General features: G+C 41.3%; 1 protein-coding gene across 1 annotated transcript; it reads left to right on the plus strand.

Moving 5' to 3' along the window:
• The first annotated feature begins 362 nt into the window (after positions 1-362).
• Positions 363-12662, plus strand: LOC111139434 (tripartite motif containing 58). The gene is made up of 6 exons (XM_022491684.1): positions 363-785; positions 3952-4047; positions 5132-5362; positions 7834-7856; positions 7952-8052; positions 12073-12662. The coding sequence occupies exons 1-6, from the start codon at positions 363-365 to the stop codon at positions 12660-12662; spliced, it is 1464 nt and encodes a 487-aa protein (XP_022347392.1).
• The last annotated feature ends 9824 nt before the right edge of the window (positions 12663-22486 follow it).

Genomic DNA, 22486 nt, shown 5'->3' on the forward strand with positions numbered 1-22486 from the left:
AGGAGGCTGTGGGGTAGTTCAGAAAAATAATGGAAGGACAGCTCAGGAATTCTCCCAGTGCCCTAGCGGTAAGAACAGGAGTAGGGCTCCATTCAGACATCACAGGAGGGGTGGTTCCCCTACACATGCCCAGTTCCCTGGCAACCCAGGGGGACCGAAATGTGAATTCTGTCCTTGTAACTGAGGGCTGGGATGTGACTTGTTGCCAGGAGGGGCTCTGCTGGGCTCTTGAACTAGAGCCAGGGATGAAAGCCACGCTGTGCCGGCGTCTCCGGAGGCTGTGTGCTCCTCCCTTCCAGGCCAGACGGTGAGCGCAGATAACCGGGCTGCAGAGGAGGGTCGCGCTGCATTAGCAGGCGGCCATGGCCTCAGGGGCACCTGGGGAGCGGCTGCGCGACGAGGCCCGCTGCCCTGTGTGCCTGGACTTTCTGCAGGACCCGGTCAGCGTGGCCTGCGGCCACAGCTTCTGCCGCAGGTGTATCTCCGAGTTTTGCGAGAAGTCCACTAGCACGCAGGGCGGACAGTACACCTGCCCTCAGTGCCGCGGCCCCTTCGGGCTGGACAGCTTGCGGCCCAACCGGCAGCTGGCCAGCCTGGTGGATGGCGTGCGGCAGCTAGGGCTGGGCGTGGGGCCCGGGGGCGTGCACCAGTGCGCGCGACACGGCGAGGACTTGACCCTCTTCTGCGAGGATGACCAGGAGGCCCTGTGCTGGGTCTGCGACACCACCTTGGAGCACAGGGACCACGGCACCGTGCCGCTGCAGGAGGCCACCAGGGGTTACCAGGTGAGAACCCGGGCTCCGCAGGGCAAGGTGCAGGAGGCCACCAGGGGTTACTAGGCGAGAGCCTTGTGCTCTCCACAGGGCGCAGGTGCAGAAACCCCGATGGGACCAGCAAGGGCCGCGTTTTAGGGGCAAACCCAGAGGAGAGCATCCTGACCTGAATGACTCCTACCAGCTCCGCTCTCCCTCCCAGCTCAGTGCAAGCTGGGCCTCCTTGCCTGGCCCTATGGTGACACCCCTGGGACCTCTGTTCAGGAGCTCAAACGCACCTGCTTCACCTGACCAGATCACTGGAGAGGGTCCCCTGTCCCTGAAGCCTTCCCTTTCGCAGCCCTTGGCTGCCATCCTGGCTTCGTTCTCTGTGATGCTGACATTCCTATCCCAGACTAGACCTCTACTGTGGGGGGCCGGACTTGCCAGTGTGTGGGGTGGGAGCAGGCTTTCCAGTGCGGTCCGTGTTACAGTTGCCCATCTTTACTGCCAGTGCTTCCTAAGCTGGTCAAATAACGTCCTGTTTTTTGTAGTGCTTATCTCCGTGTTAGTTAAAACTGTCACCAAAACAACACTGGGTTCCGCACACTAGCATCTGCCCAGTGCACAGCTCTTATCTCCTGTAAGGCCTGCAGTAGCATGTGTCCTCTGAAGTAAAGATTCCAGGAGCTAAGTCCATTCAACACTCATTCTGGGACTGACAACGTGAGCACCCTCAGTGAAGAGGGAACTCGTATTGGAGGAGTTGGCACCCGAAGGGGCATCTGTGAAACTCTAATAGAATTCCCCGTGCTGGTGCTCTTCAAAAGCTCTTTGAATATTCTGATCACATTTCAATGCCCAATATCTGGAACACCCACTACCAGAAAGGAGGTGGTAGTGGTCTTCAAGTCTTCAATCTGCCTACGTGGTTAACTGAAGTATTGTCACAATGAGATAGATACATTGTAAACATTGGACCTCCTCAACTTTTATTATTATTATTATTATTATTATTATTATAACTTTGATTCTTTTAAATCAAGGTTTTGGAATACTGCCCACCTCAACTTCCTTCTTGACATACCTGGAAACATCTCTTAGCTTTTCTTTCTTTCTTTCCTTCTTTTTTTTTTTCTTACTTTGGGAGTCATCTACAAGATCCAGCTGCCAGGTCCTTTCCAGCTACACTTTTGAAGTATGCTGTTTCTGCTTTCTTTTTACCAGAAGTGACCTAAACGTAAAGTGGCTGTATGTAATATGTCTAAAGATGTTCCATATGTTTCAGTAATCCTTAACTAAATAGCAAATAAATATCCGTTAAATGCCTTAGCTTCTAAGTCAAGACTTCCTAGGGCCCTAAGTTCTGTTTTTACACTTCTTGTCTCAGCCAACCATGAAGTCCTTCAAAACTAGCCTAATCACTGTTGTCCTCAAACAAGCCGCATCTTTTTCATCTCCTCGCTTTTTTTTAAACATTTTTTAAAATTTCTTTTCAGTGTTCCAGAATACATTGTTTAGGCACCACACCCAGTTCTCCATGCAATACATGCCCTCCACAATACCCACCACCAGGCTCACCCAGCCTACCCCCCATTCCCCTCCAAAACCCTCAGTTAGTTCTTCAGAGTCCACAGTCTCTCATGGTTTGTCTCCCCTCCAATATCCCCCAGATCACTTCTTCTCTCCAACTCCCAATGCCCTGCACGTTATTCCTTATGCTCCACAAGTAAGCAAAACCATATGATAATTGACTTTCTTTGTTTGACTTATTTCACTCAGCATAATCTCTTCCAGTCCCATCCATGTTGATACAAATGTTGGGTATTCATCCTTTCTGATGGAGGCATAATACTCCATAGTATATATGGACCACATCTTCTTTATCCATTCATCCATTGAAGGGCATCTTGGTTCTTTCCACAGTTTGGCGACTGTGGCCATTGCTGCTATGAACATTGGTGTACAGATGGCCCTTGTCTACCTCCTTGCTTTTGATCACAGTTTCTTCTGCCTAAGGGAGCTTTTTCTCTGTCTATAGGTGTCAAAGTTCTATTTCTTACAAAAAATGCCACTTCTGGGACGCCTGGGTGGCTTAGATGGTTAAGCATCTGCCTTCAGTGCAGGTCATGATCTCAAGGGTCCTAGGACCCAGTACCACACCAGGCTCCCTGCTCAGTGGGGAGCCAGTTTACATGCTTCTCTCCCTCCTGTCCTCTCTCTCTCTCTTCTATCTCTCTAACAAATAAACAAATAACATCTTTTTTAAAATACCACTTCTCTCATCTTGTCAAATACTTTCATAAATCATCCTGCTAGTTTTTGTGCAACCTAATGGATAAACTTGTAACAATCTCTTTTAAAGGCAGTTGTTGTATAAGACTTACTAAATGACTTAAGGAAGAGTTTATTTTCCCCCATTCTTTTCATAAGATTTATTGAATGACTTAGGAAGAATATAAAAAGGTGACTATATGTGTAACTTTACGGTTGTTCTCTATAGATAAAATATATGTGTTTACCTCTAGCAGGGATTATAGGGTTGAAAAAAAAATAGTTTTATTTTTTTAATTCCTCATAGGGCTTATGATATTGTGTATCTCCTTTCCACTTAACAATTAGTACTTTACAAGGTTTCATTGATCAAATGACAATAAACAACTCTCTTTTTATAAAGCAATAAATAATTTCAAAAAGTTCAAATATATAGCTATAATAGGAATACCATCACTTACAACCAAGCATGAGTACTGAACATTTGTTGCTATGTAATTTTTTATAAATTTATTACACTTTTTTTCAAAATTAGTGCCATATTACATAAAATATACTTATCTTAATTGACTTTGTAATTGTGAATGTTTATTGCCATTCAATATTCTGCAGCATCCTATTTTGATCCCATCATGTCAATATAAAATTCATTTTTCTTACTTTCCTATTTTTCACATTTGGTAAGTTACTTCTACTATTTTAAATAATGCTGCAATGAACATATGTTTAGATAAATCCTTGATTATATCTGGCATTAGTATTTAAAAACATATTCATATTTTACTTGATTATTGATGAGGCTGAACATTTTTGTGTGCTTCATGGGGCCTGTTTTAATTGATCTTTGCATGTCCTGATATTCCTAGTTGATACGAGGTACTGAATTTTGGCATCTATAATGGGTTCAGCATATCTCTCCAAACAGGCAAAGCTCCAGATGGCCCTGGAGCTTGTAAGGAAGGAGATGGAGGAGACCTTCACTCAGGAGGCCAACCTGGGGAAGAAAACTGTCATTTGGAAGGTAAGAGAACCTTGGGACTACTGCCACATCCCAGTCTGGGTCATTAAATTACTATTCAAGCATCTTCCTGCTGCACACTTTGGTTTCATTTACATGGTTGCTCTGGGGAAACACCTGGGTCATCTTGGATCATCACATCCCCTCAAATTATATTGTGTGTGTTCTTTATCTCTACCAGTACTTCCCCAATCCAAATTATAAATATAGTTTTACTGATCTTGAGTGTGCTATAACTCACTGCTCCATTCCAGTACCTACAGAAGAGTCTCAGACTATCTTTACTAGTTTAAAACATGTGTGTATAAATGCATGTGTATTCATTGGAAAAATGACATAATAAATATTTAATAGGATATATATATACATGAAATATAGCTAATATTGATCATTCTACATATAGGAGGACAATCTGAACTTTCAGCCTCTTGTCAGTAATCCATACACGTATCTTTTTTTTACACTCCATCAGCTTTTTCACTTTCCTATTTACACACACACACACGCACACACACACATAGTGGTTCTCAGTCTTCCACTGACCTTCTCCTCTGCTTATGCTCTCTCTCTGTCAAATAAATAAGTAAAATCTTTAAGGTTTCACAGTTGCCATATTGCTAAGTAATGTTCAAGTTTCTAATGTCTGAGACCTTTTTTTTTTCATATTTACAAATCATGTCTCTGTAATCTCTCTTCATACTGATACAGTTGTTTTGACCCTGTTCTCATTCTAGTGATGTATGTTAATGTCCTTGTGATACTTATTCTGCTCAGCAGTTTAATAGATATTTCATCTTAATCCCTATACTCCTCTTGCCCCATAATTTAAGTATGGTGGGAATCCTTGTGTGTAAAATGCCTTGCCCCCAAGTCCATGGCAGGATGAGGACTCAGATCCAGCAGTCTCTCTCAGACTGTCCACCTGAAGGCCGCGTGTCCTCAGAGCAGTGTCTGCTTTCTGATGTTGATGAGAGACAGCTCATGAGTGGACAGAGTTAGGGTGCCAAGGTCTCTGCACCTTGCCGCCCCTGCCTGGCCCACACCTGCAGCACCCCTGGTGGGGGTCTGCTTCCGTATGTCACTCCAGGAGAAAGTGGAAATGCAGAGGCAGCGCTTCAGGCTGGAGTTTGAAAAGTACCGTGGATTTCTGGCCCTGGAGGAGCAGCTGCAGCTGCGGCGGCTGGAGGAGGAGGAGCGAGCCACCCTGCAGAGACTCCGCGAGAACAAGAACCGGCTAGGGCAGCAGAGCAGGGCCCTGAGGGAGCTGGCCCAGGAGCTGGAGGAGAAGAGCCAGCGCCCAGCCCTGGAGCTGCTGGAGGTGAGCCCGGGTCCCAAAGCAGCTGGGTCAGATGGAGGTGAGCCTAGGTCCCTCAGCGGCTGGGTCAGCATGAGGTGATCCCGGGCCCCTCAGCCAAGCCAGGGCCATGTGAGAGAACATGGTGACACTTGCCACCACAATCCACTTGCACCTTCATGCCTTTTAGGAAAAAGGACCCTTGACATCAGTTTGGAAAGCACCTGAATTCTAAGTCTTAGCATCAGAATGAGAGGAGACTCTCAAGAATTGTATAAGATGTTTCATCTTAGAGACCAAAATGAAATATTTATTAAAAAATAAAGTTAATTTGATATCTAACCTATAAGGTTATACAAAAATATGGACAGGCAATGCTATGTGGCCTGAAAAACAATTTAAAATCTCCCAGTTAATCTGTCAATGTGCATAACCAATTCCAGAAGTCTTTGGTAACCCTTTTCTGTGTCAGTAGCTGAATGTAAGAATGAGGTCTTAAATTGTCCATCTTGATGTTTTCTGGTTAAATTTTGTGGCAAACATGAATTTGCTTGTCCATATTGCTTGGTGGGAAGGGCTTAAATGGGCTCCTTGCCATTTGCTCAATGTCTGTAAGGGATTGTACAGTAGAGTCATAGGGAAGCTCTATTTTTAATTTCTTGAGGAATCTCCACACTGTTCTCCAAAGAGGCTGCACCAACTTGCATTCCCACCAACAGTGTAAGAGGGTTCCCCTTTCTCCACATCCCCTCCAACACATGTTGTTTCCTGTCTTGCTAATTTTGGCCATTCTAACTGGTGTAAGGTGGTATCTCAATGTGGTTTTAATTTGAATCTCCCTGATGGCTAGTGATGATGAACGTTTTTTCATGTGTCTGATAGCCATTTGTATGTCTTCACTGGAGAAGTGTCTGTTCATATCTTCTGTACATTTTTTGATATGATTATCTGTTTTGTGTGTGTTGAGTTTGAGGAGTTCTTTATAGATCCCAGATATCAACCTTTTGTCTCTACTGTCATTTGCAAATATCTTCTCCCATTCCATACAGCAGAGAGACGAAACAGGAAAAAAGGAAAATACTTGTTTTTAATCATGCATGAGGTCATCAAAATCCCAAGTGTATTGAGAAAGCCCTCGTTGATAATGCATGTGTATTATCATGATAGGGTGCACGGCAATAGGAAATTCTGGGCACAATGACTCAGGCAGCAGATTCTGAACGAAGTACCCCCACCCTCATCCACCTGCTGACCCTCAGATTCCACCTTGAGTTAGCTCCCGATGCTGAAACTGCCCTGAAATCTCCATATTAACTATCTTCACAGGTTACATAGTGGGCAGTTCATTAATGGAATGAACTTACAGAATGTTTTTATTGATTTTGTCTTAATAGTTCATTTTGTCTTCTATACAGTCATATATATAAGCAACACTTATATTTATTATTTTTTATTTTTATTATTAAAATGCTAGGCTTATTTCATACAAACAAACTGAGCATCAGAAGGGAAATAATTTCTGAATTTCAGATAGTAAATATACACAGAACTTTCATATTTTGCATAATGTCATCCATCACCTTATTTTACTGTATTTCAAAACACAACATTGAGAAAAAGAATTTGTTAGCAGAATTACACTACAAATCTTATGGGATAATTTATTCTATATTTATTTTCATCTTTATATCCACATTTTGCTTTCCTCCTCAGTACCAGTAAGCAACATTTTACCCCCAAAATGAGGCAGAGGTCAAAAACAAGGCCTGCCATCCCCATAAAAAGGAAAGTCAATTATCTTCCTGCTTTTGTGCCTTCTCAAAATTTATCTGACACTGTGACTATTTTTAGAGGGAAAAGGAAAATATAAAGCAGGTGATTTATTTAAATAATGTCCTTTGAGATAAAATATTTGTAATTAATTAGTAACTTCCTTTTTTATCCCATTAGGTAACAAACTCACCCATGAGTTCGTAGCTATGGTCTGGTGGTTCAAAGAAAGAGGAATTTGGGTTTTTTTTTTTTACAGAGACATTGGGAGTAAAATTTTTGGTCTATACCTTTCTCCATCAAGCAAATATCTGGAGATATTTAAGCTCTTAGACATTGGGAGTAACATTTTTTTGTCTATACCTTTCTCCATCCCTTAACTAAATTCTGGAGATATTTAAGGTCTATTTTTACCCTAGTTCCTTCTACATTTGTTACAGAACATAACTCTTTACTAATATATTCAAATGCCAGAATTATCAATTCAGAAAACAGTTAAAGTGGTTGATACCATTGGAATTAACCTAAACTTGGTGTGGTCTGACTCTCCTGTAGTAGGGGCCAACAGATTTTAAAATTGTTGAGAGACACTCACATCTCCTACAGTTTTATGTTCATACTGGACCATGTCTGGTTATTCCTAAAGCAGGGTTGGTGGTTTGTTTCTGTCAGACACAGTCTGGAGGTATAACTCATCCCTGCCTCTGTTTCCCCTTTCCTTTCAGGGTGTGAGAGGAGTCTTGAGCAGGTATATTCCTTTCTGAACCAGGGACCGGGCTAGGGAGGACAAGGATGCAGGTGCATGAACACTACTGAGAACTTTCACTTCTCTGACCTTCTCAGAAGTAAGGATGTCACACAGCCAGAACTGGAGCCTGTCCCCATGGAGCTGAGGACAACGTGTCGCATCCCTGGGATGAGGGAAATGTTGAGGAAGTTCCAAGGTGGGCTGCGTCTTTGAGCCGAGACAACCGCAGTGTCTATGTAGGGTTCAGGGATTTCTACAGTTTGTCACTGTGCAGGTCAGGCTGCAGTCACAGAACCCAAAGTTTAGTTTTGATTTTTAAGTTGCATTTATTTATTTGAAAGACAGAGAGTGGGAGAGAGTGACCCAAGCAGACTGTTCACTGGGAGTGGAACCTCATGTGGGACTTGATCTCGCGACTCCCAGATCAGACCTGAGCTAAAACCAAGACTGAGCCTCCAGGCTCCCTAGCAAATGCCTATTTTTAGATGATGTCACTGGTTTACTAGGGATTGCAGACAATTTTGTTTCACCTTACCTCCCTCTGGGACCCGTGCGGATAGGGCCCCACATCCCTTCTGTTGCTGGTGGCCCTGGAAAGGGTCAGGTTAGGGTGGATTAGGCACTGGTCCTAAGGGCATCCACACTAAAGTGGCACACAGCTTAACTGAAGATTTTAAGGACTGCAGGGGGTCCCATGGTCAAGCCAAGTTAGAAGGGGGGCCACAGAGAGCACCATGTTCAGAAGCAAGAGAACAGGGATATTTGTGTAAAGTCATAAAGGGTAGCAGAGTCCCTAACCCCCATTTAAGCTCCGTTTAGTTATCACAATAGGCTTGAAAGTGAGGTTCCCAGCTTATTAGCTATGATATCAGTAACACTAGTTCCAATGAATAATTATTTCCTTATTTATAAAATGCTGAAAAAATGTATACAAATGTGAAAAAGCAATACAATGTATACAAATGTATATAAATGAGAAAAATGTATACAATGTATGCAAGTGTATGCAAATGTGAAAAAACAATGCAATGCACACATTGCACACAAACTGACTAATTACTGTTTTCATTACTTAGAAGGAAGCTTCAACCCATACTGAGAAAACCCATTTTAGCAACCCTATTCAATGATGGGCAGATTAACATGTATTAACCACATGACTTCTTGAAATTTATTACACTCCCATAATCAGTGTCTGCATATTCCTATTTTAAATGAATTGAATAATTAATGGATCAATTCAATAAATGTCCTGTATTTTGTTCCACACACTTTTCTAAATATTGAAATATATTATTTGTCAATAACAAAAAAATCCTAAAAATCCATAACTTCATGTTTGCATGTTGTACATATTTATGTGAATTATGCAAAATGCACAGAACGTTAGAAGATGGACAGAATATTGGGAGAAAAAATAAGGTCAGGGTGGCCAAAAGTTTTCAGGTTAAGACATCTAATTTTGAATTTAATGATCAAGGAAGGCACCTTGGAGTTAACTCATCACACATCTGACGTGGAGGAAAACCTTTCAAGCAGCAGAAATAAGGAGTGCGCAGACTGGAGGCAGAAATACAGAAAATGTGTTCCAGGAGTTATGAGGAGTTCTGTGTGGCTGGGGAGGAGTAGGCAAAGGCAGGGTCAGAGAGGCCAAGGGAAGTCCAGCTAGCACAGGGTGCTATGGGCAGGGCACTAGGACCAGGATGATTTACCTTCTGGTGAAACAGGAAATCCAGGGAAAGTAGTAAATGCAAGAATAACATGACTAGATTAATGTTTTGAGAGTCTTACACTGAATTTGAATAAATTCGAAGGGGCAAGGCTTTCAGTGGGCAAAGCCATTAGGAACCCTTGCTATAATTCCGTCAGAGATGACGATGGTTCGATTAAGATGGTAGTATTACCCCAGGGGCTGAGATGTGGAGTGTGGACAGAATCTTGGTCAGATTCAGAGGTAGAGCTGCCAAAATCTGCTGGGGGATTAGATACATGTTTTCAGAGAAAGAGACAAGTCAGAAATGATGCCAGCAGTTGTTTTTTACATAGACAGTTAAAGCTGCAGGTGTGGCAGAGGGAGGAGTTGCATTTTGAATGTATCAATGTGGTGATGTATGTTAAAAATCCAGAGTTTGATGTCAGGTAAGAAGATGATTCTGCAAATGCAGTTTTGGGAGAAAGGTAAAATGTAGAGACATGCATTTGGAATCAGTAAGTAAATGAGAGGAATTGAATCAAAACAATGATCCAGCCAGCCCAGAACACATTGAGAGGGAGCTGAGAAAGAAAGAAGTCCCGGTCCTGGAGCTATTGGAGGGAGAAGAGGGGGAAACAGCCAAGGAGACCAGGAAGGAGTGATGAGTAGGGAGGGAAGGAAAGTGTGATGATCAGTGTCTTTGGGAAACAGAAAGGAGGTTTTCCAGAATGCAGGGATTCTCAACAGCACTGAATGCTGCAGAAAAGTAATTTAAGCTGAACTCCAATGACTACTCACCAGTGTGGAGGTCACTGGGAATTTGCATTAGAGTCCCATTATAGCATGATGAGAAACTGAGTATAGGAGATGATCCATGGAGACAGTGGACTCTGGGAAACAGAGAGGGTTTTGGAGGGGAGGGGGGTGTGGGGTTGGGTGAGCTTGGTGGTGGGTATTAAGGAAGGCATGTATTGCATGGAGCACTGGGTGTGGTGCATAAACAATGCATCTTGGAACACCAAAAAAAATTAAATTAAATTAAATTAAAAAAAAGGAATAGAAAAAAAGAGAGAGAGAGAGAAAGGTAGGGAAGCAATTGGGGATAGACCCTATTCACAACCATTTCACAGATTTATTTTCTTATAAATGGAACAAGGACATGTGCTGGGGTGGACATGATGTGTAAAGGCAACAGATATTGAGTAGGCCTAACACGGTTCCACGGTAACCCACCTGTCAGTCTGTTATGACCTCTAGATTTGGGGAGGTCACATGAACTCTGACTTCATGTCTCCTCCTCTATAAAGTGAGGATGATACCAGTCAGCTTGAGGGTGGTTAAACAGGTTAGTAGTGATGATATAGTACATACATGACCCACTCGGGTTGGGGTGTCAACACAAGACCCACAGATATGGATTTACAAATTTGTTATTATTATGATATTTTTAAAAACTATATTAATGAAATTTATCATTTTTGAATGCTTCTAAAGAGAAGACACAGGCTATTTTCCATCCTTCTTCCCTGCAGAGATTTTACTCATAAATGGGTTTACTAATGTGCCTGAGTAAAATGTCACATCCGTGTCCTGGGACTTCACAGTATTGGTATTGGTTTTCTATCGTTGTGTAACAAATTACCACGGAGTTCATTACTTAAATCCACCTGCATTTATTGGGTCACAGTTACATGGACCAGACATTTATGTGAGATCAGCTCATTTCTCTGCTTAGTTTTCACAAGATCCATATTAAGGTGTTGGCTAGGCTGGGCTCCTCTGCAGACCCTGGGGAGAGGTCTACTCCCAAGCTTATTCAGAAGAGCAGAATGTTGTTATGGCAGCTGTGGGACTGAGATCCCCGTGTCCCTGCTGGCTGTCTGCTGGAGGTCACTGGCCTTTCTCCTCATGTGGCCCCCTCTGTCTTCAAAGCCAGCAAGGGCACATTAGATTCCAATCTCTCTGATTCCCTGTTCTGCCACCAGCCTGACAGCTGGAGAGACCTTTCTGATTTTAAGGGGTCTTGGGATTAGAGGAGATCCACCCAGATCCTGTTCTTGTTATAAAATATAATCATGAGAGTAGCACCAGGGGCTGTAGGTCATGGGGCCATCTTAGAATTCTGCCTACCAGAGTGACATAACATTGGAAGTGGTAGGTTTCAAATTAATGACATTTTCCTGTGGATTTTGAGAAGAGAGTGAGTCAATACAGAAGATCTCCCTAAGAGCACCCAAGTACTCTGAATGCAGGTGACAGGGATCTAAATAATTGTGCTGATGGTTCATCATGTCATTGACAGTTGTGTGTTTACTGGCGTAGTAATGAGTCCTGAATGATGCAGAGGTAGCAATGAGGAGTCTACTAGTGACCTCCAGGGTCAAATATTACTTTGCTTTCTTTAGGACTCATTTGAGAGGGAAGAGTGAGGAGAGGTGTGGCTATTATATGAGCTATTGTACTTCCTAGGCTTTTACCAGTCTCCTCTGACCATTCCCCTGTCCCCCCGAATCCTTCCTACAGTTGATGTCAAGCTGGACCCCAGCACTGCGCACCCCAGCCTCCTCTTGACGGCCAATCTGCGCAGCGTGCAAGATGGAGAACTGTGGAGGGAGCTCCCCAACAACCCCGAGCGATTTGACACATGGCCCTGTATCCTGGGTCTGCAGACCTTCTCCTCAGGGAGGCATTACTGGGAAGTCGTGGTGGGAGACAGAGCAGAGTGGGGCTTGGGTGTCTGTCAGGAGACCATGCCCAGGAAGGGGGAGACCACACCATCTCCTGAAAATGGGGTCTGGGCCATGTGGCTGCTGAAAGGGAACGAATACATGGTCCTTGCCTCTCCATCGGTGCCTCTCCTCCATCTGGACCGGCCTCGTTGCATTGGGATCTTTCTGGACTACGAAGCAGGGGAAATCTCCTTTTACAATGTAACGAACGGGTCTTACATCTACACGTTCAATCAGCTGTTCTCTGGTATTCTCCGACCTTATTTCTTCATCTGTGACACGATTCCTCTTACCTTGCCATCTATGACAGACATGGAGTCAGGAGACTGGGCGTGCAGGGATCATCTTGACTCTGCTTCTAGTGTAAGACACGATTGCTCCTAAAATTCACTTCCTGAGGAGTTTATGCCCAGCAGAACTTCCTGGAGCGGAATGAGGATACAGACATGCTAGGCCCCAGCAAATGCCCCCATTCAGACCAGTTCTTTAATCCTTCCTGCTATGGACATTTTTTTCCATCAGGACAAAACAGAAAATATTAAATATTTACATTTGGAGGAGAATTATAGAATACACATGTATTTATAATATGTAAATATATATTATTTATATTTTTATGTTTATTTATACATGTATATATAAATAAATGTATATTTATAATGTACATTTAATTAATTACTTAATATAATTAATTAATTATAATTAATTATATATAATAATTATATATTATATTGATTATATTATAATTAATTGTATATTATATATCATATGATTATATATAATTAATTAATAATTAATTAACATACATTGATATAAATGTATATTTATGATATATATTTATATCAAATATAATTATAAATTATATGTTTATTTCTAATATATATTTACATATTATAAATATATGTGTATTCTATAATTCTCCTCCAAATGTAAATATATATAAATATATATAAATTTATATATAAATGTATATTTATATAAATATATAATGATTATATACATATATTATGACTTATATTTATATATAAATATATATTCACATATACTTTATAAATAAATTATATACAAATAATAAATATATATATTTAATTTTGTAAGTGATGATTTCTACAGCTCGCATGGAACTTGAACTCATTACCTGAGATCAGGACTCACATGCTCTTCTGGATGAGCTGGCCAGGCACCAACATAGATCATAATTTTAGAAATGGAGCAGACTTCCTAAGTCTTCCAAAGGGTGCTACCCATTTTCTTGATGAGGCTTTGTCCAAGTCAATGGAGTTTGTGTTAAAGATTTCTAGACATTCGTTATAATTTCTCATTCCTTTAAATCTCCTTTCATTCCAACTCTTATTAAGAAGAAGAAATGTCATTTTTTTTTAGAAATGGCAACACTTAAATTGGTGGAGCACAGTCCAATGTCACTCCAGCATCAGATCCATAACTCTGTTTCTCCTCCTCTCTCAGTCTGCCTCTCTCTGTCTGCCTCTGTCTCTTTCCTTCTTTCTTGCTCCTGACTTTTTATTTATTGTTTTATCCCTATGATTGATAATCTCTTTCCTTCTAGATTAACAGGTTCAGAACCATTTCTTTTTACATTCAATTCTCCTATGACTATATTCATTTACTTTCTAAATCCTCTTTAAATGGACTAATTTCTAAGGTTTATGAAATCCATTCATCTGATTCCAGTATAACTGATTATGACCCCAGATCCATCTAGGACTACAACTTTGTCCTTTATCTTTAGGGACATTTTTTATTTTAGAGTAGAAATTTCTCAGAATTCTGATTCAGCTCATTCTTTCACTTCGCCATTTATCAGTGGCAAGACCTCAAACAAATAAACCCTTTGTCTTTAGATCTGAGCAACTTCATATGGTTCCTATGAGGGAAATAATGATAGGGACCTTTCAATGCTCTGGCAAATACTTAAGATCATGATCGATATGACTGTTCTTAATTAGACTTATCTACTTAAATACAACATAAAGATGAATATGATGGTGAATGGATAATGATATTTGAGTTATTTTAAAGTGTACTCTACTTCCTAAAAAAAAAAAATTTAAGTCATTGAAGGCTAACTTTGCTGCTATGTTTCTATTCATCTGTGTCTAATAATTGCCAGACAGGGGGTAAAATACTTCAATGCTAAATGTTTAAATACCATACAATTGTTAATTAATGGGAAATTAAGTTAATATGACTTTGATAATAATCTGCCAACATTTTAATCCTCCACTTTAACTCCACATTGAACTTTAATATAATTTTCTCTTCCTAAAAGATCTCTTTGACTAAAATCTTTCATTTACTTTCCAATAACATCATTAACATAGTTTTCTTTCTAGAGTTTTCAAACATTTTTCTTTTTCTTGCCAGGCTTTTTACATTTGGAGGGTTATCCTAAAGTATAATAATTTTAATGGAACAATCACATACACTCTATTTCCCGATGGTTCTACATACTTTATTGATGAGTCCTTGTATTAAACAGATTTCTGTGTGTTCATGTGTGATGCATTTTGTTTGATCATAAGCAAGCAAGTCCTCTCTACATCTCTCTTCTCCAGATGGAGGTAATAATAACGTATTCTTTATGCCTCCTGTTGATATTTTATAGACCACACATACCTGAGGCCTCTTCCATGCATGGTCTGAGTAGAGAAGAGGCTCATGCCTGGTTTCTGTTCACACTTCCCCATCCTCAGGGATTAACCAGGAGCTGGCAATATATCGAGCATAACACCTACTCACATCGCTGTACAGCCAGGGGTCCATGAGAGGAGGCCATACAGAGAACATACCCTCAGAGAAGTACGGACCCTTGTCTCTGGGCTTCAAGAGGGACAGAGTCGCTGCTCTGAGAGCATGCTTGCCCAGGAGGTCCCACCCATCCACTGGAGCTTAACACACAGAAGGACTCCATGGCACAGTCTCAGACCTTCCACCATGTCCAAGGCATGAACAGAGAATTCTAGTCCCTAGACAAAGTTAACATAGGGCACCTGGGTGACTCAGTGGGTCAAGCATCTGCCTTCAGCTGAGGTCACGATCTCAGGGTCCTGGAATAGAGCCCCACGTCAGGCTCTCCGCTCAGCGGGGAGCCTGCTTCCCCCTCTCTGTCTGCCTGCCTCTCTGCCTACTTGTGATCTCTCTCTCTCTGTCAAATGACAGAGATATATTTAAAAAAAAAAAGCTACACAGTCTGAACCACCTCAGGATCTACTCAGATCCCACTCTCCCCATCCTTTTTACTAGGCCCAATGGAGGATTTTTTGCCCCAATATTATACTTAACAATTTCTAGATGCATTCTACTATATTGTTATCTTATTTATTGGATTTGTTTTTGTTTGTTTGTTTTGCCTTTTCTTGGTAGAATGCAAGCACTCTGAAAGAAGGGATCTTTGTCTATTGATAACAATGTTTTCTACATATCTCAAGCCCCTCAAATACTATTGGTTTGAATGTAGTTATCACTTAATGCATATTTGTTGAATAAAAACATGATTGACTTTCACGGGACAGAATTCAATGGTCTAAAAGTGTTTTGCAGAATGTAATATATTATTATTATTATTATTATTATTGTCATTATCATTACTATTATTTATAACTGCACAACCACTGAGCAAGGACATTTAAGGTCAAATGCTAAATGCATAGAATCAATTTTTGGGTATAGAGAAAATTGAATAGAAGGGTCAGTTGGAGCTAGTATTTTCCAAAATGGCAGGGAGTAGGGGGACCCTGAACTTGCCCTGTCCTCTGAATATAACCTTCAACTATTTTGAACAACTAGGAAGAAGATTAGAAGAGTAGAGAAACAATGTGCACATTCGAAGTGACTGAATTTGGCAGGAGGAAAGTTCAGAGCCCTGAACTGGGGGCCGGGAAGCTGTGGGTCTGGGAACGGGAGGAAGCCGGGTTCATGGAGCCAAGTCAGGAAGAGGGAGAACATTGGAAAGACTGCCCTGGTCTGTGACTCTGAGTACATCCTGGTGACCAGATCCCTGGGTTGCTCAAGGAGAGATCTCTCCCCTTCCTGGGAGCTGAAGAGCATTGTTTGTCTTCTCTAGAGACTAGGGACAGCTGAGGAGGCATGGAGTGGAGCCCCACAGTGGGGTCAGAAGGGCGTGCAGAGGTCAGAAAACCTCTTACTTTTTGGTGTGAGCCAAAGCAGGCTTGAACCTCTGTGTGTGCTTGAGGAAACTGATTTCTGGGACTGGCTAGGCACAGAGCAGAGAATGGAGTGGATAGCCGCTAGCCTGGCCACTGCTTTGCTGTCTGCCACACAGATTCAGGCCTCTGCAGCAGCTTTTCTGGGACACAGGGCAGGAGGGGACTGAGTCAGGGACACATGGCTGGTACCCTGGCTGCAGGTTTTTGCTGAGTATTACAATGAACTCTGACTTCCGTGTGTGCACTGTGTGAAGGCTTTTGGGGACTGGATAGTGCTGGGCAAGCCTGGAGTCTCCCCACCTGGAACAGCAGTGGGTACACCCATATAACCAGGCTCTTTCAAACTTGGAGTTTTGGATCCCAGGCACTGGCCAGAGATAAATCAGCATGCACCAGAATCGTTTCCTGAAGACGTGGTAGCTGTGGATAGAAGTATTGCTGTTTAGGCTGATTTATGTTTGTTTGTTTGTTTGTTTTTTTCCTCTCCTCCCCACCCCCATTCTCTTTCATCCCTCCTTTCTTCTCTGAACAAAACAACTAGAAGGAGAAATTCACAAGGAAAGAAAGAACCAGAGGTAATACTCCCTGCCATAGATTTAATCAATCAGGATGTGAGTAAGACGTTGGAGCTGGAATTCAGAACAATCTTTGTAAAGATAACAGGCTGGGATTGAAAAAGGAACAAAAGACACAGGAGAATCCCTCAGTGCAGAAATAATAGAACTAAGATCTAATCAGGTGGAAGTTAACAATGTTATTACTGAGATGAAGTAAAAAAAATGGAGGCCCTGACCACTAGGTTGAATGAGGTAGAGGAGACAGTCAGTGACATAGAAGACGAAATCATGGAAATCATGGAAAGAGGTCTGTTTACGGATTAACAGAAGCCTGGCAAGTCGAAGACCAAAGCGGGTAATGTCCCTAACTGTCAGGGGATGGCTTTTTTCAGGTGAGTTATGGAAGTAAGGCCATGATTCCAAGGTGTTAAGAAGGCACAGAATGAGGGGAACAGGGAGGAGAGTCATGCAGGACAGGGTGGAAGCAGGGAGTCCAAGACCCGGGTTAGTGGGGAGAGAGCACTCAGCAAATTTAGGGTGGTGATCTCAAGTCTGCATGTCTCCAAGGGTAGAGACGTTGGGAACACTGGGATTCCTTAAACCTGTCTGCCCCTCAAGCACGTGGGTTTCCTGGGTTCTGCTGGGGCCCAACACTGCTCCTGTTATACAGGAAAGGTGGTCTGATACAGAGAGGGTACAGTCCACCAACCTGCACGTCACACCTCTTACTTTATATGGGACATCCTCCTCATCCCCTGATTCTGTAGCTGTATGAATGCAGAAGCACCCAAACCATCCCTCTAATCCCCTTGCTGATTGACTCAAATGGGTCAGATGATTCTCTGATATCATGAGCTATTGCCCAGACTTGATTTCAATTTATTCACTTTATCATTATTAAAAAAAAAAAAAAAAACTAGCCACCTGAAGTCATATTGGCTTCTCCAAAAGCTTTAAAAAACGTGCTCATAGGCACACAATCTAATAAAATTTGGGGCTTATGATGCCTGCTTAATGTTCCTCTAGTTTTAAAATGATGTAGTATAGATCAGTATATGCTAACATCCTCCCTTCAGGTCCAAAAACAAGTAAATAAATGAAACAAATGACTTCACCCAATTACCTCCTTAAATTAATAACAAAATATTTCTTAATCAATGCACCTGTGTCATTTTTTTACTATTTCTACTATTATTTATATTTCTTCCTATTTATTTACTATTATTATAATAAGTAATTATTTACTATTTCTACTACTTTTACTATTATTTATATTTCTTACTATTTATTTACTATTTATTATAAGTAATTATTTACTATTTACTACTATTTTTACTATTATTTACTAGATAATGCACTCTTCTTATCATACATTACACTTTTAGTAAAAAAAAGTCAAAATACTTTTGCCATATTTTCCATAGATCCAAGGAGAAAAGAAAAAAAAAGGAAGAAGAAGAAAGAATAGATAAAGCATGATCCTATTCCAGGTTGTGTGGGACTGATTACGCCTCATTTGTTTTTTAGACATACAAAATTGGGAGCAACTTTTGGGAAATTTGAGGATTTGGGGGAAATTGGGGGGGCAATACTGATGGGAGCAAAGGGCCCATCAGTGTTTATGTTCATAGAACAACACACTGAGTCCCCAGATTTACTTACACGAAGGAATAAATCCCTTTTATATCAAGGGACAAATTCTCCTGGTCCTCATTTTGAGTCTAGACCCTACAGGGGATTGAACAGTTCGATGTCATGCATGCCTACAGCACAGCTCCGTACATGTACTAATGACCCCTGTGGGCTTACGGGTTCCCCAGAGCACTGGGCTGTTGATGAATCAGGACCACCATTAAAACCCCTCCCGTCTCTCCTCAGGACAGCCATCTGCACTGCCCTCCTGGCTCTCTGCACAAACATTGTGGTCCATTGCATTTATAGGGGTACAGCAAGCCCAGGAGAGGTGCCTTCCTTTCCTCCCATGTCTGGAATTACCCCTGCCTGGAGCAGCCGTGTGAACCCACAGTCAGGGAGAGGACAATGCACAATCCCCTAGGCCCCTCCACCTAGATCTGCACCTTCTGCCTTCTGACTTTTAGTGGCACCCAGTACATACAAGTAAAAATGGTGAGTAGATCTCTGGATTTAGGGGCTCAACTTATGAATCTGTACTTTGCTTTTGGTTTGTTTTAAAAAAAAAAAAAAAAGGAGAAGTTGTATGGAATGAACCAAAGGAACAGAAAAGTAGGAAATGAGGAGTATTGTTCTTGCTGTTGGAAAGCTTATAGGTTATGGCCAACAGATCAAGACAAAAGTTGCACACAAACCCAGACTTCACAACTCATGTTCTTTAACTACAATAGAACAAAAAAATCTACCAAAGCAAAATCACTTTAAAGGATAACAAGTGGTCACCTGAATGGCTCAGTCGGTTAAACGTCTGCCTTTGGCTCAGGTCATGATCCCAGATCCTGGGATCGAGCCCCGTATCAGGCTCCCTGCTTAGCAGAAAGCCTGCTTCTCCCTCTGCCCTTCACCCTGCTTGTGTTCCCTCTCTCACTTGCTCTCTCTCTCAAATAAGTAAAAAATCTTTTTAAAAAAAGGATAACAAGTAAAAGTGCTAACAAGACAAAATACGAAGAAACAAACATGTGAGTTCCTTTTTTTTTTTTTTAAATGTTGGAATCGGTGTTAATAAGGAAGACAGTCAGGCAAACATGAGAAAATGAGATCTGAGATGTGGGTTTCCTTTTGAAAAAAAGAAAGAAAAGGAAATAATGTTCCCAGTTTCTTGGAGGGAGCTGGGGTGATGTCAGCCCTTGCCTGGAGATGGGCCTGCCCCACCCCCACCTCAATACATCGATTGAATTCCTTATCATCCACCATTGGGGCCACAGTTCTTGTGAGTTTAAGTGTCTTTAAGATTAAAAATACTTGGAAAACAAGCTAAACTCTTGGATCATATGGCCCCTGCCCTCCAGAACTGAAAGGCAGTAGGTTTCTTTGACTTGCAGTTGGAAGGTGGGTGTTTCTGCAGTAGGATGGTGCATTTAGGTGCAATGGCATTCCCAGTGTTCAACCAGCACCTACAGGGAGAAACGTGTTATACCTTTCCATACCCTGCCAGAATACACACCCTGAAACACACAAAAATCAGTTCTTTTGCAAAGTAATAATCTCGTTTCTGCAAGCACGAGGCTCTTCTTCTAGCTCCAATTCCACACAAAACCAGGTCTGAAAAACCGAGTCATCAGTCACTGGGTTGATGTCCTGACCTTTCCATGAGTTGCCACCTGCATGGGTGGGGAGAGGTCAGGTCTTTGAGCAATGGAGAGGAAGTGCTTCCAGGGAGGGCAAAATTGAAATGCCACATGAGGCAATTAATTGTCTATTCTTTGAGCTACTAAGTTGTGTCCATGTACGAAAGGTAAAATAACGGTATTGCCCAATCTCTCCATCACCAGGAGAGTAGTGGCAAATTTGCATGACACACAGTAAGATAGGCTTTGTGCAGGGGTGGGTGCCCAATAAGGTCAAGTATGAAGACAGTCGCAGTGGCTCTAGAGGGTCCTTCTAACATGTGAAACGTGTGCTGGGAGGTTGTTAATGCTGAGCTAGTGCGCTGAGAAGGATCTCCACACAAGGAAAAAAAATGATCACATTCTTTCCAAAGTTTGAATTTAAGGGAAAAAATAGGCGTGACTTCTCCAGAATCATTCAGAAAATGACTGTACTCCATGTTCTTCGTGAGACACCAGTTTCCCCCATGGAGAGGAGCCTTTGCAAGCCTCAAGGCTCCTGCATCAGCCCTCCTAGAACTCCAGTGGTGGAACAAGGGACTCCCCTCATCCCAAACACAAGACAAGGAGCTGGGGATGTGCTATGACATTAACGGTGTCTCCTCATTGTCTCCCACACCTTCCCCTGGGGTCTTTCTTACCTCCACATGGGAGCTGTGGAAACAGTTCAGAAGGAGACTAGAATTCAAATTATCCTGAAAGGCAAACTCAGGCCCTTTCATTGTATTTGGATTATTTTCAGCTCCCCAGTCTTACTTTTCTCTTATTTCAGGGATTCATAATTTTACGGTGAGAAGCTTGTGCAGCTGTTTGATGTAAAACACTGACATTATTAGAGTGATTGGAAATTTGTTTCAGTCTTATTTGCCTCCTTATCTTCTATCTTTCTTCCTACGTTTATGTCCTTTATAGTTTGTTAATTAATGGGACAATGATTTCTGTAAAGAAGGAATGTCAAAGTTAAAAAGACATATTAACAGATTCAGGGAAAAAAATCATTCATAGGGGAATTTCCTGAATATCAAATCTTCTTTTTCTCCTGCTGTAAATATTTTATTTTACTTATGTATTTATATATATATATATATATATATATATTCATTCATTCATTCATTCATTCATTTATTAATTTTTACAATGTAAGAGCCCCTTTGGTTTTTGTTTTGTTTTGGTTTGTTTGTTTGTTTTCATATTCTTGGAAACAGTCCACAAAACAAAGAGAATTGGAGAAGATATTCACAAATATCTAGAGTCAAAGGGCTGACATCCAAGATCTACATATATCCTTTTTGATTTCCCAATACATGATTATGTATTATTAATTAATAAAGAATAGATCATGTAAAAATCAAAGTCTTTAAAATCCATCACACTCGGGGTATCTGGGTGGCTCAGTGGGTTAAAGCCTCTGCCTTCAGCTCAGGTCATGATCTCAGGGTCCTGGGATCGAGCCCGCCCTACATCGGGCTCTCTGCTCAGCAGGGAGCCTGCTTCCCTTCCTCTCTCTCTGCCTGCCTCTCTGCCTGCCTGAGATCTCTGTCTGTCAAATAAATAAATAAAATCTTTAAAAAAAATCCATCACACTCTCTGGAAGTAAGTCTCTTTAACAGTTCAGGGTATACTTTCAGATAGTGTTTCTATTTTAATATAATATATAGAGCAGTATTTTTTTTTAAGATTTATTTACTTATTTTAGAGAAAGAGAGGGAGTGCATGAATGGAGGGAGGGGCAAAGGAAGAGGTAGACCTGGGGAGCGGACTAATTAATTTTAAATTTTATGGAAGATAGGTGTTTCTATTGTTAAAATGACATGGACAATGTCAACAATGTCCAGATAAAAATTTTTAATTAATGATCTTTATCCTTCCAAAGATATTATCCCCATTTAATTCATATCAAAATTTAATGGGTTTATTTCCCCATACTTTCCCGGCTCTGTATATAACACGTGTTCAAATACTAACCTATCTAAAAAGCAAATAACCTTATATTTATATTTTAAAACCTTAATGTTTCAAATCGCAGTTTTGTAAATAACTTATTTTCTTGTGCGCTGTTTCTTTAAGTCATTACCTATTTCTCATTACATGTTTTCACTCCAATTTCTTGAAAAAAATGGTAAACAAGGTACCTTGTCCATTGTCATGTTGAATTCCTCTATTAT

Source organism: Enhydra lutris, unplaced genomic scaffold (genome assembly GCF_002288905.1).
Source record: "Enhydra lutris kenyoni isolate GAN:26980312 unplaced genomic scaffold, ASM228890v2 scaffoldscaffold106, whole genome shotgun sequence".
Taxonomy (NCBI): domain Eukaryota; kingdom Metazoa; phylum Chordata; class Mammalia; order Carnivora; family Mustelidae; genus Enhydra; species Enhydra lutris.